At 34.7% G+C, this 17,243-nt stretch overlaps 1 protein-coding gene across 4 annotated transcripts in view; it reads left to right on the top strand.

Annotated features, from left to right (window-relative positions):
- LOC123534138 (huntingtin-interacting protein 1-like) overlaps window positions 1-17,243 on the top strand; it is an 85,343-nt gene that overhangs the window by 46,663 nt on the left and 21,437 nt on the right. For all 4 annotated transcript variants that reach the window (XR_008366568.1, XM_053520351.1, XM_053520350.1 and 1 more), the window contains exons 24-28: window positions 12,990-13,079; window positions 13,479-13,541; window positions 15,688-15,788; window positions 16,498-16,727; window positions 16,959-17,020. Coding sequence is in view for 3 of the 4 variants with exons in the window: in XM_053520351.1 (XP_053376326.1) it covers window positions 12,990-13,079; window positions 13,479-13,541; window positions 15,688-15,788; window positions 16,498-16,727; window positions 16,959-17,020 (546 nt within the window). In the remaining variant the exon portion in view is untranslated. The remainder of the gene's footprint in view (window positions 1-12,989; window positions 13,080-13,478; window positions 13,542-15,687; window positions 15,789-16,497; window positions 16,728-16,958; window positions 17,021-17,243) is intronic.

Raw genomic sequence — 17,243 nt, 5'->3', positions numbered from 1 at the left:
CATCAGAGGATTTTTAGCTCATCTGATTTTTTGAAAAAAAATGATGAGTTATTGTCATCACTTGAGCGGTTGTCGGCGTCGGCGTCGGCGTCGGCGTTGCCTGGTTAAGTTTTATGTTTAGGTCAGCTTTTCTCCTAAACTATCAAAGCTATTGCTTTGAAACTTGGAAGACTTGTTCACCATCATAAGCTGACCCTGTTTAGCAAGAAACATAACTCCATCTTGCTTTTTGCAAGATTTATGGCCCCTTTTGTACTTAGAAAATATCAGATTTCTTGGTTAAGTTTTATGTTTAGGTCAACTTTTCTCCTAAACTATCAAAGCTATTGCTTTGAAACTTGGAATACTTGTTCACCATCATAAGCAGACCCTGTACATCAAGAAACATAACTCCATCTTGCTTTTTGCAAGAATTATTGCCCCTTTTGGACTTAGAAAATCAGTTTTCTTGGTTAAGTTTTATGTTTAGGTCAGCTTTTATCCTAAACTATCAAAGCTATTGCTTTGAAACTTGCAACACTTGTTCACCATCATAAGCTGACCCTGTACAGCAAGAAACATAAACTCCATCCTGCTTTTTGCAAGATTTATGGCCCCTTTTGGACTTAGAAAATATCAGATTTCTTGGTTAAGTTTTATGTTTAGGTCAACTTTTTCTCTTAAACTATCAAAGCTATTGCTTTGAAACTTGCAACACTTGTTCACCATCATAAGCTGACCCTGTACAGCAAGCAACATAACTCCATCCTTTTTGCAATAATTATTGCCCCTTTTGGACTTAGAAAATCATTTTCTTGGTTGAGTATTATGTTTAAGGCAACTTTTCTCATAAACTATCAAAGCTATTGCTTTAAAACTTGCAACAGTTTTTCACAATCATAAGTGGACACTGTACATCAAGAAACATAACTCTATCCTGCTTTTTGCAAGAATGATGGCCCTTTTTAGACTTAGAAAATCATGGGTAGGACAATATTTCTATTATACAAAAAAAAATCAGATGAGCGTCAGCACCCGCAAGGCGGTGCTCTTGTTATATAATATGTTAAGTTATGCACCTGGTATTCTGTTTCGGATTACGCTCGGCCAGACCAGAGTTATGGTCATTGACTTGGTGAGAAATACATGTAAAGTGCTTTAAGTTTGTGTTGCATGTACTAAAAAAGAATTTGACTTGGATTATGGAACATTACAGGAATATTATTTTATTACTCAAAATAAAAACCAATTATCTCATACAACACTCTTTATTCATCAAGAATATGCATTGATACTTACAACGATAGTTAAACATACGCATGATACATTTTGTAATAATTTAATTAAATTCAGTAAAAGTATATTGACAATATTGGGAGTTGATCGGCCGCTCATGACTCAACAAGGGTCTCACCGTGTAGAGTCGTTAAAAGCACAGCAAAATCCGTCGACCGAGAGGAGAACAGACGCACCAACCCAAGGCTTGCAAAAACAACGCAACTGCGCAATCCATCGAACTTCGAATTGTGAATCCAACCCAGCCCGGGTGTCACCGGGATGCGGTCAAATGCACAACCCTAGCCAATGTAAAGCGAGGCAATATAACACAACGGACCACAAGGCAAAGCAATGCAAGACACTTTGTACTTTGTAACAGGTATCACTCAAACAACGCAAAGTAACGCAAGACACTTTGTACTTTGTAACAGGTGTCACTCAAAGGCAAAGCAACACAAGACACTTTGCACACTTTGCACTTTATAACAGGTATCACTCAAATGCAAACACACAACAATTTCAATTGAACGTCGAGCTACCATTCCACCCATTTCGGGTTTCACCGAGAATGAGCGAAACCGCAACACGAGTCAATGAAAGGCAAGGCAAGGCAAGGCAAAGTGACACCAGTGAGAGCAACGCAACATACGCAACACACGCAACACTAGGAATCGCCAAGTACTAGGGCAAAACCTTTTACTATCCAGTTAACACAAACTGGTAAACATATGATACCCCAAAGTACGCAACTTGAATGCAAACATACAGACACCGTATCCGCTCACCTCACGGCCGACAGAATTTTACCGCCAACATATTATGAGCGACAATATCCATCAAGCCAGTATTATAAATAAACACCTTTTACTTATAGTATTATGACAAGATAAAGAAAAACTAATATTAAGGTCTATCAAATGTCACAGTTAAAAAGCCGGTGTCCTACATAATAATTGTTACCACAAATAATAGCAGAATTTTCTTAGAGATATCCAACTGTGATCACAAAGTTTTTAAGTTCACATAAAATAATATTTACGACAGTCAATACTTCCTATAATTATTTTCCTGTCCTTGAATTTCATGTCAATACGACACATTTAACTTGAAAAGTGAAACTTATTCTAATAATTTTATTACTTCACTATTGTCTTCTTGTACATTTAGTTTATATATTTTAATATTAGAAATACGTATATTAATATCAATCAACTATCCCGTGCCTTTTTAAAGAAGTATAAAATCTTTCAAATTATACTGGAGAGTCTTATACAAATATGTAGTCACGCCCATGCTAAACCGTTTTCTTAAATAACAAAATTTATATACACTGCATCAAAATGTCTCAGTTTTTTCTTCATAACACGGTATGAACATCTCACATTTGGAAGTCCTTGGTCACGTAACAAGATGACATCTAGCCCCGTCATACATTTTGATGGCTGGATGTGTTATCTCCTGCAGTGTTATTGCTCTCCGGTATATCACCCTCATCAATTTACTTTGGCACGGTTTAACCCTGCAATTGTAAGTAAAAAGACAGCAGTACCTAACAACTCAGTCGTCAAGACCGGGTGGACAATAACAATTAACTTGAACTAGAACATCAACGTTAGCTATTGTTAAATAGATGGACTTTATGCAAATTTCCTTTACAACTTTGAACCAATTTCATAAAACATTCCACAGATGATGTAAGATCAACATAAATAGATCAGTAAAGTGTATATAAAGTACTGACAGAGTATTCTAGCAAGTTGTTAAAACTACAATACTAGCCCGAAATTAAAGATGCAAAGCTCTATGTTTCGAAAGTTTCCTATAAATACAGGGTGTGGCGGGCGGGTAGTTTTGACGTTACCGACGGTGTAGCTAGCAAAATGTGAGAGAACTGCACGAGATTATTGGTATTTATATTATATCGACTGGGTACCAGTATCAATAGGAACCAGTTCAGATCAGCCAAGTGTAACAATATCGATGACACGTTTATCTACGAAAACAGACGACAATTTAATAAACTAGCAGACGGTAATTAACGAGCAACAATTTGAGAAAAAATAAATTAAATTATTTTAATTCTAAAATAATTTCCATTATTCAACACGTAAATTTGTGCACCTGAGTTTTCTTTTGGATTTCAGCCTGCAAGAATAGAGTTATGGGCCTTGATTTAGTCAAAAATATGCATTAAATGCCTAAAAGTTTGTGTTCCATATATCTCAAAAACCTTTTGATCAGTAGTCATTAAATGCAGAGGATTGTTGTATATCATGTGAAGTTGTGCATCATTAGCTATGTCACACAGCCAGACCAGAGTTGTGGTCATTGACTTACTGAAAAAGACACATAGTGCTTAACCATTTGTGTTGCATATGTTTTAGAAACACATTTTAACTAGAGTCATGAAACCATGTACAGTACAATCGCGATCCTACGAAAAGCCAAGGGACCGGCCGTTTTTTTCTTATTATCGCATTTTCGTTCGAGTGCAGCATAGGAAATTTTGCTACACAGCACCTTGATATCTACACGTTGTAACCTGTGATATCTAAACATGTTATTTTCGTATCGGAGTACATGTATACAAACTTTATGTACATTTGGTTCTACTACAAATCTTATTCGAATCTGAAATATAAAACGGGATGTTTTGTTTTTCTTCACTTTTTATTCACTGTACATAAAACATATACAGGGTACATTGTTGAACGAGAACAAAAATAGCAATTGCCTTTACCGATTCAGCTACCCTTCACTGAATTGTTTGGAATAATAAAACGACAATTTACAGACGATTTTTCAGGACTTAAATATTTTTTTATCTGTTTTATGTAGTGATTGTTTTAGACATATAGATATCGAAACAAGTGTGACTGATATGCCATCCGATCTGATAGTTACAGAAGAAGAAAAAAGCACTAACACAGCATAATACTATGTGTTTCGAATTTAATTACTAAGTTTTCACACTTTAATTACTGTTTACGCCCAACTAATTGATCGTGACACTTTCCACTCTAAAGCGTTTTTCACGCCATTATGGAAGGTGTGAAAACTTAGACGATACAGGTATTCGTAAAACCGCAACTAAAACGAGTTGAAAACAGGCTTTAAGGGCATAAAAATACATTCGTAGGAGCGCATTTTTCGTAAAATTGCATTTTCGTAAAACCGCGACTTTGTAACATAGAAATAAGAAGGAAAGCAGCCGGGACCACAACACCTTTTCGTAGTATACCGGTATTTCGTTAAATTGCGATTCGTAGCACCGCGAATGCACTGTATAGTGACAGGAGTGGGGGCACCTGTGCCCTATGCACAGTCACCTAGTTCTGGTATAAGTGTACGAATTATCATTACAACATTTTATACATGTAAGTTACAGTGAAAAATGTTGATTTTTTTTGCCTCCCAAAAAAAGAGGTGGGCCACACATAGAGTTGCTCTTAACCATCCATCTGTCTATCCATCCAAATTTGTGTCCAGCATATCTCAAAAAGTGTTTGACATAAAGTCATCAAACCTGACAGGATTGTTATTCAGCATGAAGGGTTGTTCAACTGGTGTTTTAATTGGGACTTAAGACAGTTGGCAACATGTTATGGCATTTGACTTAGTGAAAAAAAAAGTTGTTTTGCATATAACTTAATAAATATTTCACCTTGAGTCATGAAATCATATAGTATTACAGTGACAGGAACTTGGGGCACCATTGGCCTATGGACACACATCTGTTTTTACTCTAAATCATTTTGTTGCAACACTTATAAGGATTTAAAAACAGAAAATTCAAATTTAGAGATCTATTGTGAAGTCATAAGTAGTTGTTGGGGACTCATTTTGGGGGATATTTTTGTTGCATAAATCCACTAAGTTGAATCCCAATGAAGAAATAAAATTCCCATGCAGTTTATTTTCAGAAGTTGAAATCCAGGAATTCGTATGGTCACAAAATATCGGGGGGGGGGGGGGGGGGGGGGGTTGGTCAAAACCAGAAAATTTCATGCACATGAAATTGCATGATTTTACGATACTGCACAAAGATCTTCATGGCAAACTGACTGTTTATGCAGGAATGGCATTGTTGTGAAAGACTGGCCTCCCATTCTAAGTTGACTATGGCTAGTGGGTTTTGTAAGCTGCCTTAAGAATTATGTAGATTATCTTCCCATTGAGTGGAAATGTGGAACTCTATGCAGAAAATAAACAAGTGCATTTCTAAATCTGATTTATTTGCATGGAATTAAATAAGACATGCTTGCTGTCTATTCATGTGACATGGTACTGACATATAGAATGGGTAAAATTGTTGAAGTTTTGTTTGTAACTTAACAAGTTATAATCAACAGAAAACAACAATAGCTGACTTCCCTATATCCATTTTATGTTGCTTTAAGTAATAACAAAACACTTCAAGGCAAAGAAAAAATACTGCTTGCTCTTTTCCTTGGTATACTTGTAAGGTATATCTTTTAATATCTGACATCTACTCAGTCTGGATATTTTAGAAGTAATTAATTAATGTTAAAAGATAAGGAAGAAAGACATGACAGTCCCATAATACAGGCCAGTATAATTAAGAATATGTCAGCACTATGTCAAGAAACACAATTGTATTTGGCCTTCCAAAAAAATGCAGAAATCAATTAATCAACACTGACAAGCAAATTAAGGTAAAAAGCATAAAAGTCAGCCTTTTTTTTCCATATTAAAATTCAGTTTATAACACTTACTTTAAAATGTTTCCAAATAGTATTTTTTGACTGTATAACACTTTAATTATATTAGCAAAAATAATTGCATTTTTATATTATTAAAGCATGATACAATTACTATTATTTTAGTTTACTATTCAAAGACAAATTATCATGCTTTGTCTTTCTGTATTGTGGATAGAAATGGTATTTGGCTTAAATTGATTAGATATGGAACATCTTTTAGAATTGTAAAAATGTTACAATCTATGTACGAAACTGTTAAATCATGTGTAAGAATTAAAGGAAGTTTATCAGATTTCTTTGAAAGTAATTCAGGGGTAAAACAAGGAGAGCTATTGTCTCCCCTTCTATTCATTTTCTTTATAAATGATATGTATGCGTTTTTGATGAATGATGCAATAGATGCTTTTAGCTTAGATAATATACAATTATTTTTACTGCTCTTTGCAGATGACACTGTTTATTTTCATATTCAAAGGAAGGTTTGCAAAATATGCTAAATAACTTGAATCATTATTGTACAACATGGGGTATAAATGTCAATATAAACAAAACTGTTGTCATGGTATGTAAAAAGGGCAATAGACCAGAAAATGTTGATTTGTTCTACGATCAACATAAGTTAAATATTGTTACCAAGTTCACATACTTGGGTGTCACTTTGTCAGCAAATGGTTCATTTTTTCAGTCGCAGAAATGTTTGTCTAAACAAGCTATGAAAGCGGTATTTTCATTAAATGCACTGTTCGTTAATTTGCACATGGATATATCAGAAAAAATTAAACTGTTTGATTCAATGATTATGCCTATTTTAAATTAGGCCAGAGTTTTTTTATTTTTCGTTTTACGGGAGCGCCGGTCCTAAATATTGCAAAAGTGGAATAAAATTAAAATTCATTTTCCCGAGTTTTATTTTATTTTTTCCGCCGGTCGGTTGTTTACAGCCCCAAAGAAAATAAAATAAGTGTATTTTCACCTGGACGTAATTTCACAGGAAGGGAGTTTAACGCGTGCAAAATATCGTGTTTTGCCGTACATTTATCGGCATTAACAGGGTGTAAAATTCCACTCGCCTGCTGGCATTGGCGAGTTAAGTCTGAGTAGGACGAGTGGACCTCGCTGTGTACTCGGCCGATCGGGCGAGTGGATTTTTTACGTCCTTACTTTACCAAAATTCAGAATTTACATCTGCAAAACGTCAACAAACTTTGAGATGGTTCAGTCGCTACCTGGATTGACTGGAATTTACCCGCGAATCGTAAAGATATCAAAACGTCATGCCGGTAATTTTCCATTCCACAAGCACGTGTGACCTATCGTAACATTTAATTTACATCGACACGTACACAAAAACCGTGCGTAGTGCATTCATTTTTTAATATTTTCGCTTCAAGTTTTCATCTCCCCTTGAGAAATAATACTTTTTGAATTCTATAATGATTTTAATAAGATATCGACAGAAATGTAGGCAAAATTCTATAAAAAAGGTCGAATTTTCATATAATCATTTGTAAAAATTCAAACAGCGCGATCTTAGTTACTTATTTCTTTCTAAAAGTAAATAAATGATGAATACTATGGGCTTAAAATTCAGAATTTTGACCAGAAAGTACCAAAAACAGAATAAAAAAATCTTAAATAATGAAAAAGCGGCTGCGATTACAATACATGGAGTAAAACGATTTTTGGCAAACAGATTTCTGTTAGTGCGCCAGAATAGGTTACGTGACCTCGTGAACGTAAACAGAAATGCGATTTTAAAATAAAGCAATGTGATGTCACAGCGGTTTTTAATAAGTTTTAAATGAATCTTTGTACATGTATTTTTTGACCAACAATTTAAAAGTTTTTCTTGTCAAACAATAATGTAAATTCCTTGAGGGCAAATAGGTCACAGAGGTAGGATATCCACTATAGCAACTATCGTTTGAGACATTTACCTTTATACGGGATATAGCACATTCGCTTTTGATAACAAATTAAAGAAGAATTTTTTATTGATTCCTATTTCTCAGCAATTTTAAGAACCGATGCGGTACGATCAGACAGTGATATGTCACATGGCGCGAAAACATGACGTAATGCCATGACAATCTCGAGCAAAAATACCGCTTTGATCTCCGCTTCAGATGTCAAGATACTGACACACTTCTTTTAGCTCTTAGAGGGGGTGTAAATTGATCATGAAAACAAGGTCAACATTACTTAGTTTATCACTGAATAATTACCGATAATCTTTAACGTTTTTTTTCTCTCTTTCTACACGGGTGGATGGACGATGATTGTGTCCAGATTTTTTTAGACACTTTTCAAAATATATATTTTTCGGGAAATAATACTATTGTACATAATACTCCTTTCATAAAAGTGACAGTATTAAAAGTATTAAATTGTCTAAAGATTGTCTTACTCACATTTTGTTTTCAATAGATTCAACTTACAAGTTTGCCATAGAAAGCTGCTGTAGAAAGGTAATACAATATCAAAGGTGCTTTGACATTAAATTTTATTCAAACATTAGTTGTTTGCAGAACAAATAAATGTTTGTAACAGCAGATTTTTTTTACATTTTTATTTCAATGGTGACCCCTCACACTTTACACAGGCTTGGGACTGTCTGGCATAAAGCAGCTGGTAGTGTTGGCAAAATCTCAGACAGATGGTCCATTTCTTTTGTAACTTCAATAGAATTCATAAGTGTATAAAGAATAATAAAGAATACTTTTTATTGGAGACAATATTTTGACAAAAAGTGATGCAACTTCAGTACTTGAACTTAGTGTAGTATAAAAAGGTGCAAATTACAGAAGCAACTTCAGTACTTGAACTAAGTGTATTATAAAAAGGTGCAAATTACAGAGTTAAATGAGGTAAATTTTCAGATTACTTTTTGCTAGATTATCTTTCGTTTTTCATCACTGAAAAAAAAATCTTGCCCTCTGCACTGTGACTGTTACTCAAAGTTATTAAATACTTTATTTTGCTGATAAAATCCAGTATATTATGAGCTGGCATAAACTGTAAAGTTAGCTGGTTAAAGATGATATGGGTGAAAGATACAATAAGTAAATATTATGTATAAAAAGCAGAGGTTACACAGCAGAAGATGCAAGCAAACCAAACCACCAAAACTACTACACTACTAAGCCACTTTATACCAGACGTGTTTAGTCTCTACTTGCTGTCACTGAAATTTACTGTGGCTGTTGTAACAGATAAAATAATTTTTGTCTTCCACTTAAATTAAGTAAAACAAGCTTTCTGAATTTTAAAGACTTGCCAGTGTGAGTTACAGTGCCTGAAGCAGTTTATTCACAAGCATGCATGAAAATTTTATTCAATGTTCAACCTGTATAAATGGCTTTTATAGTCTTAAAACATAACAATACATCACAATATTAAATACTGGACACAAACACAAGTAAACAAAACTTGAAAAGAAAGTTCATCAAAATAAAAAAAATCTTAAAAAAATCTATTTTATTTTTATTTTTTTCCGAGATGCTCACTTTCAAGCTTTTTATTTTTATTTTTATTCCCTCCTCCCCCTGCTCATTTTTAAAAAATCTCCCGTAAAACGAAAGATAAAAAAACTCTGGCCTTATGGTTCAGAAGTATGGGGTTTTCATAAAGCTCCTGACATTGAACGAGTTCATTTGAAGTTTATGAAATCTGTTTTAGGTGTTCGGCAACAGACTTCCAACTTAGCAGTCTATGGCGAACTTGGAAGAGTTCCCATGATTGTTTTGAGAAAAATAAGCATACTTAAGTTTTGGTACAGAATTTTGAAAAACCCAGATTCATTGATGTACAGGCTGTTCGATATAAAGGATGCTCATGGAAATCATATAAACAAGTGGACAGTTCAAGTAAAAGATCTTCTTGAGAGTTTAGGTTTTGCATTTTTATGGAATAGTCAGGATATTACAAATATACAGTTAAATGCAGTTATTCAAAGAGTTCATGATCAATACTTACAACAGTGGTTTAGCGAAATTAGGAATTCTCCAAAATTAGAAACGTATTGTATGTTTAAATGTGATTTTAGTGTAGAAAGGTATCTTAGTCTGATATTGAATGAGAAACATAGAATAGCTTTTACTAGGTTAAGATGTTCAGCACATAAATTTTATTTATTGAAGAAGGAAGATAAAGAAATATTGAAAGAAATAATAGAATATGCAGTAATTGTAATATGAATCAAATAGAAACAGAATATCACTTTCTTTTAGTGTGTCCTAAGTATAGAGAACTCAGATACGAATGTTTACCTAATTATTATTGTGCATGGCCTAATATTAATAAATTCAAAAGTCTTATGGATACAACGCGTGTTCAGCTAGTGAATAAAACAGCTAAGTTTATCTACTTAGCAACTATCAAACGTGAATCATTAATCAATTAGTATAGATACTATTTATAAAATGTTGTAAATAACGTTGTAAATGATTACAGTAGGCAGTATACTAGTGTGTTTGTTTGTCTGTTAAAATATGTGTTTCTTAGTCTCAGTGTGAATGGAATTAAATATTACTATATGTTAATTTTATATATGTCTCTCACACATTTGTAGTAACATACTTTTCTCATATTTTGTATATATAACCGCCATCGATTGTAGTATGGCGATAGACATTGTAAAATGTTTGAGCCAATAAAAATCCTGAATCTTGAATCTCTTGAATCTTGATAGTGACCTTTCCAATTAAGGTTACTCTCCTAATGATAAAGTGATTATATCTAAAAAAAAGGTGTACAGATCATAATCACAAATGTCATTTTTAATCCAATAGTACAGGTATCTAATGAAATAATCTTGTTACTCCACAGCTCATAATTATATACAAACAATATAGAAAAATTGCAACTATTATAGTCACTAAATCACAATGAAATAAACAGCTCCTAGTTTTCTTACTATTTTGATTTCATCTTTAATTTTACTGATTTTTTTAATTCTATTCTATGTCCATATATGTTTATTTCAGTTCATACACCTTTATTTCATTTCTGTTGTACCATTCCACATACAGTCTGTTAGTCTTACTACAATAAGCGATGCATGTGTTGCCTTGGATACCGTGGAATCTATGCAGCAGTATCTGTATCTTAGTGCAGTTTGATGTAAGCTGATGAATGTTGTTCGAATCTGAACCACAGACATAAACGGAACCTTCTTTGTCAACTGCCAGCCCCTTTGGCCCCTTAAGCTCTTTGTCCCAATAACATGCCACCACTTTACCATCAAGGGCCATGCATGTAACGGTTCCATTACCGAAATCGGAAATATACATGTGACTCTGGTCAGGACTTAGCGCAATATTCCATGGTCTGTAGAAAAGAGCGCCACCATTAGCATTTGCCTTGAAGGTCCTGTAGACTCGCCCATTCATGTCCATGATTTGTACCTTACTATCCGGCTTATCAAAGGTCACATAGAGGTTTCCATCTGCATAGGCAATACCTTGAACATTTCCCTCCACACTTATTTCTCCATCGTTTGTTAAAGAGCCTGCCCTGGAGACTGACAAAATTTTAATCTTCTTGTCAGCTTGAAGAGAAGCAGCAACATGGTCATCTTTGACAGTTGTCACATCATTAGGTTGTGCCGAAAGTGCAAATACGGACAAAACACAGTTCTGTTTGGTATCAATAACTTTCAGAGACATGTTGTAGTGATCACAAACAACCAGCATGTTTTCATTTACTAAGCAAAGTCCATAAGCATCACATTGACGTTCCATGCCTCCTTTGATGTTAATGCTTGCACGGAACTCAGTTGACCTCTTCGTCTTGGAGCTTTGCAGCAACAGAAGACCCATAGTTATCACACTCTTTTTCATCTCGGCTAGCTCCTTGCTGATTTCAAACTCATACTCCTGTATCTCGTTATCTCCATTGACCTTAGTTAGTCCATCTTTTATAACTGGCACATAGTTTTTTGCCTTTTTCATGACCACAAATTTTTCATTTGGTTTAGCGTTACTAAGATGTGACCTCAGAGTGCGAATATCTGAAGCTAGAATGTCACACTGCTTGTTTACAAGCTCCAGTTTACTATTGTCTAGTCTGTCTTTCTGATCAAGGGTGAATTTCATTTCAGTTTCAAGTAGGTCAAACATTTTTTTCACTTCTTCGCGTTCCTTTCTCATTTTTGCCAGTGCTCTAGTTTTTAGTGCATTTCTCTTCTGGCTATTTTTGATGTACTTTGCTCTTGTTTTTGTGAGCTCAGCATCCATTTCTGTGAGTATACTGTCCAGTTCTTTAAACTCTTCACTGTCTGCAAGACCGTAAACTTGACTCTGAATATTGGCAACTTTTGGGCAACTGCAGTGACTTGTTCTGTAACAGATATAGCAGCCAAGTTGATCGCAGGAATCACAGAAGTAATCTATAATTTTGTCCGAATGTGAAGGACACTTGTCCACATAAATGTCCTTCAGTTTGGCAGAATCTCTTGGCATTTTTTGCAGGTCTTGGAAAATATGGTGCTGAAGTACTTTCAGTTTTTTGTGAAACTGATAACATCCTTGGCACAAATATTCTGTGCAGTCAAAACAAAAATAGTTTGACTTCTTGTTTGTTCCATCCCTTTTACAGGGGTCACAGTCCCGTTTATCGAGATCAAGGTGGTAAACATCCTCACTTACAGAGACTTTCGACAACGACATCACTCCTTTCCTGTGCAGTGCAACCAACAGTATTTGGGGGGTTTATAATACATGGGCAGGGTTTTATAGCAAGCAAATGGTATTCAACCATCACATCATTTTTATATGTGAGTCACTTGAACAATAAGTTGTTTATCGTGATCTTTTTTGGAGCCTTGTCAATTATGCATATTTTGCTTGATATTTTACCAGCCAGACTTTGTCATTTGGTTTGACTTGCAAAAAATATGCTTAATCGCCAATTCGATGATACTTTAATTGAATTTGTGTTTTTCTTGCCTATTGTTTTTATGCACTTGATGTAGGTAAAAGTGTTTTAACAGACTGGTAATACTTACAGGAAATGTTGCAAAAAACAAGGGCAGATAACACTGGTATACAGCTCGAAGTGAACGAACGAATTCTTGATGCCTGTACTGACCTTATGAAGGTGAGCATTTGTATTGACCTTTCTCAGTGTAACATGATTACACTCTTACAAAATTGATATGAAAGCAATATTTGTTGACAGTCAGCAAAGTGATTAACCTTCAGTTGGCAGGTAGCAACCTTAAATGGCTGAAGGGCACTTTGTCCGTTTATGATAATTGAATTTCTAAATTTTATTTCTACAAAGTTAGGCTGAGTAAAATTCTTTAAACCTAATAACCTCTAGGTAATTTAGTTAATTGCTTTTTGCTCATTTTTGTTTCTTGTGCAGTTTGTTTGTTAATTTATCCTTGTAGAACTTTCTAATTTTGATCAATATCCTGTATACATTTAAGATTGGGGAAAACATAAGGTTTTATTGATAATATTTTGTAAATTTCTTTCTGCTTTGTTATTTCAGTGTATTAAGATCCTAGTTGAAAAATCACGAGATCTTCAACAAGAGATTGTAGCTCAAGGCAGGGTAGGTTTTATCAAGTATAATGTTCAGTCAGACTTGTATATAAAGACTGTAAATTTTGGTTGCTGTTAGCATGATCTGCCGGGTGGCCTTTTATTAGCTCACCTGTCACATAGTGACAAGGTGAGCTTTTGTGATCACCCTTCGTCCGTCGTCCGTCCGTGCGTCTCATGCGTCCGTGCGTGCGTCAACAATTTCTTGTCTGCAAGATAGTGGTTTCATTTATGATTTGATTTTAACCAAACTTGCACACAACTTGTATCACCATAAGATCTCGGTTCCTTTCTTGAACTGGCCAGATCCCATTACAGGTTCCAGAGTTATGGCCCCTGAAAGGGCCAAAATTAGCTGTTTTGATCTTGTCTGCACAATAGCAGCTTTATTTATAATTTGATTTTTACCAAACTGGCACACAACTTGTATCACCATAAGATCTTGGTTCCTTTCTTGAACTGGCCAGATCCTATTATGGGTTCCAGAGTTATGGCCCCTGAAAGGGCCAGAATTAGCTATTTTGACCTTGTCTGCACAATAGCAGCTTCATTTATGATTTTATTTTAACCAAACTTGCACACAACTTGTATCACCATAATGATCTTGGTTCCTTTTTTGAACTGGCCAGATTCCATTATGGGTTCCAGAGTGATGGACCCTGAAAGGGCCAGAATTAGCTATTTTGATCTTGTCTACACAATAGCAGCTTCATTTATGATTTGAATTTAATCAAACTTGCACAAAACTTGTGTCACCATAAGATCTAGGTTCCTTTCTTGAACCGGCCAGATCCCAAAATGGATTCCAGAGATATGGCCCCTGAAAGGGCCAAAATTAGCTGTTTTGACCTTGTCTTCACAATAGCAGCTTCATTTATGATTTGATTTTAACCAAACTTGCACAAAACTTGTATCACCACAAGATCTTGGTTCCTTTCTTGAACTGGCCAGATTCCTTCATGGGTTCCAGAGTTATGGCCCCTTAAAGGTCCAAAATTGGCTATTTTGGCTTTTGCAGCCATATAGAGACTTCATGTATGGTTTTATTTGATACAAACTTCCAAAATATCTTCAACAACAATAAATCTTGGATTCCATGACAAATCAGATCCATTCGTAGGTTCCAGAGTTATTTTATATCTGATTACCTCCCCTGATTGTAATCAAAATGGATTTATATTAGTAAGTACTTAAAGGACTTATTTGAACTTTCATTATTATCATTAGTTGGACTGAGACAATGAGAGTAGATAACTATGGACTGATTTTATGTTAAATTACCTCCCTTTATTTCAAATTAAAATGGGTATATCTCCGTAACTAATGAAGATACTGATCTGAAATTTCATTTATTTGGCAGATCCTTCTTTTGTTAACTTACAATCATTTTTTTTTAATTACTTCCCATTTACGTTACTATAAATAGCTTGTTTTTAGTAACTTTTTTATTATTGGCCGTAGGGAAAAACCGAGACCACTTTTCTGTGGTACAACATGGATGATACCTCCAATTTTTAGGTGTATTTTGACATATCTGTACCTTGTAAGAATTTTTTTTCTTTTTGGTTTAATTTCTTCCCTTTGTTGTTCCTGTCCTTTGGACTTAGATATTTTTCCTGAGGACCTTCTTATCCTCAAGTGCAATGATAACAGGTGAGCGATATAGGGCCATCATGGCCCTCTTGTTCACAGGTTAAGATACATTACAGATTTTAAAATCTGAAATTAAAGTTGTGGTATTTTAGAGTGATGAGATCTCAGTTTATAAATAACCTAAGTGTGTGTTTAACTGTATGATATTAAATGGAGCTCATGCCGGTGATTATTTCTATTTTTGTGACACACGTTAAAAATGATTTTTTTAAGACTTTTTAAGATGTTTAACATATATACTTTCAGTTGTACCTACTTCAATTGACCAAATATTTCAGATTCATTCTTTTGCATCATGAGTTGACTAAACATGTCAAGTTCCACAGCTCTAGCTTACATTTTGGCAAAATCATGCCCTTTTTCAGCTTTGAAAATTTTGCTGAAGTTTTTGTGTAAGGTAGTATTAGGTGGAAGGGCTTCAAATAGTTAAGGTCACTGTCATTTGATAGCCCTTAAGTTTATGTTTAAAATGATCTTTCATTACAATTGAAATTCCTGTTTAGGGAACATCTACTGCAAAAGATTTTTACAAGAAGAATCACAGATGGACAGAAGGATTTATATCTGCTGCCAAAGCTGTAGGCTGGGGAGCTACAACACTGATGTAAGTATAGAACCAGTTATCATACTTACCATTGTATGAATGCTGTAAATTAGTTATTATCACATGACTCAAAAAATCACCAGTCCATGGTTTGTGGTGTATGACTGGTCTATAATCAGTACATGTTTACTGGACAGATAAGCCAAAAATACAGAAATAAAACTGAAAATTATTTTCTGATGTCATGGAAAAAAGACATTGAATGGCTTGCTGGTCAGTAGTCATAACTATTGACTCTCAGTCCTTCCGACACAGGGCAATAGTTTTGACTATTTACTTGCAAGCTATTTAATAAGTGTATAATGTTTGCCATTGATTTCATTTTCCAAACATTTGAACCCTGTCATATGCAGATGTTAAACATCTCTTAACCTTACTGATTCATCCTATTTGTGTGGCTTCTTTTGTTATCTGATATTGTTTAATTTCCATCCATCTAAAGGAAATTGACCAGCAAAAAAGTTGTTGTGCTGTCCTTAATGTCCTATAAATTGTGGAGTAATCATCGCATTAAAAGTTATCATGCTGTTCTTCATGTTGTATTGTTTGGAATTATCAGCACTATGTCTATTAAAAAGCATAAACTGGTTTTTAGTCACACTTGAAGACTGCACAAAATTAATCAAATGTGGCAAAGGTCCTGGACTGCACAGTTTTACCGTACAGGACCTTTAGGGCCCTCTTGTTAATGAGTAAATTATGATTTCAGGGAAGCAGCTGATAAAGTGATCAAGGGAGAAGGTAAACTTGAACAGTTGATCGTGTGTTCACAGGAGATAGCCGCTTCTACAGCACAACTTGTTGTCTCGTCACGCGTGAAGTCAAAGAGGGGAAGTAATGCATTACAGAATGTTCAGGATGCATCGAAAGGAGTGTCAAGGGCAACAGGAAATGTTGTTGCTACAGTCAAAACTAGTGCACAGATAATTGAGGAACAAAGTGAGTATTTTAAAAGATAAATTCAAATAATGTTATGTTAAATATTTGTCATTTACGCAATCATATTTGACACATTTTCTTAAGATAAATGATTAGCACCTTTTACCTGAAATCAGTAGAGCCTGTGCACATTTTAGCAGACTCCTCTATTTAATAAGATTCAAATTTTCTTTTTGAAATTAACAGTTTTTCAATTCTTTAGAATATAGTTCATGAACATGATTGTTTCAGGTTTGATGGATTTCTCACATTTATCATTGATACAGACCAAGAAACAAGAAATGGATTCTCAGGTAACATTTTCATATAAATTTTATTTTTTTATGCCCCCGAAGGGAGGCATATAGTTTTTGAACCGTCTGTCTGTCGGTCTGTCAGTCTGTCGGTCTGTCCGCATTTTTCGTGTCCGGTCCATATCTTTGTCATCGATGGATGGATTTTCAAATAACTTGGCATGAATGTGTACCACAGTAAGACGACGTGTCGCGCGCAAGACCCAGGTCCGTAGCTCAAAGG

This window comes from Mercenaria mercenaria, chromosome 12 (genome assembly GCF_021730395.1).
Source record: "Mercenaria mercenaria strain notata chromosome 12, MADL_Memer_1, whole genome shotgun sequence".
Classification (NCBI taxonomy): Eukaryota; Metazoa; Mollusca; class Bivalvia; order Venerida; family Veneridae; genus Mercenaria; species Mercenaria mercenaria.
Note: the sequence above shows the minus strand (reverse complement) of the source record. Positions and strands in the feature narration are given on the sequence as shown.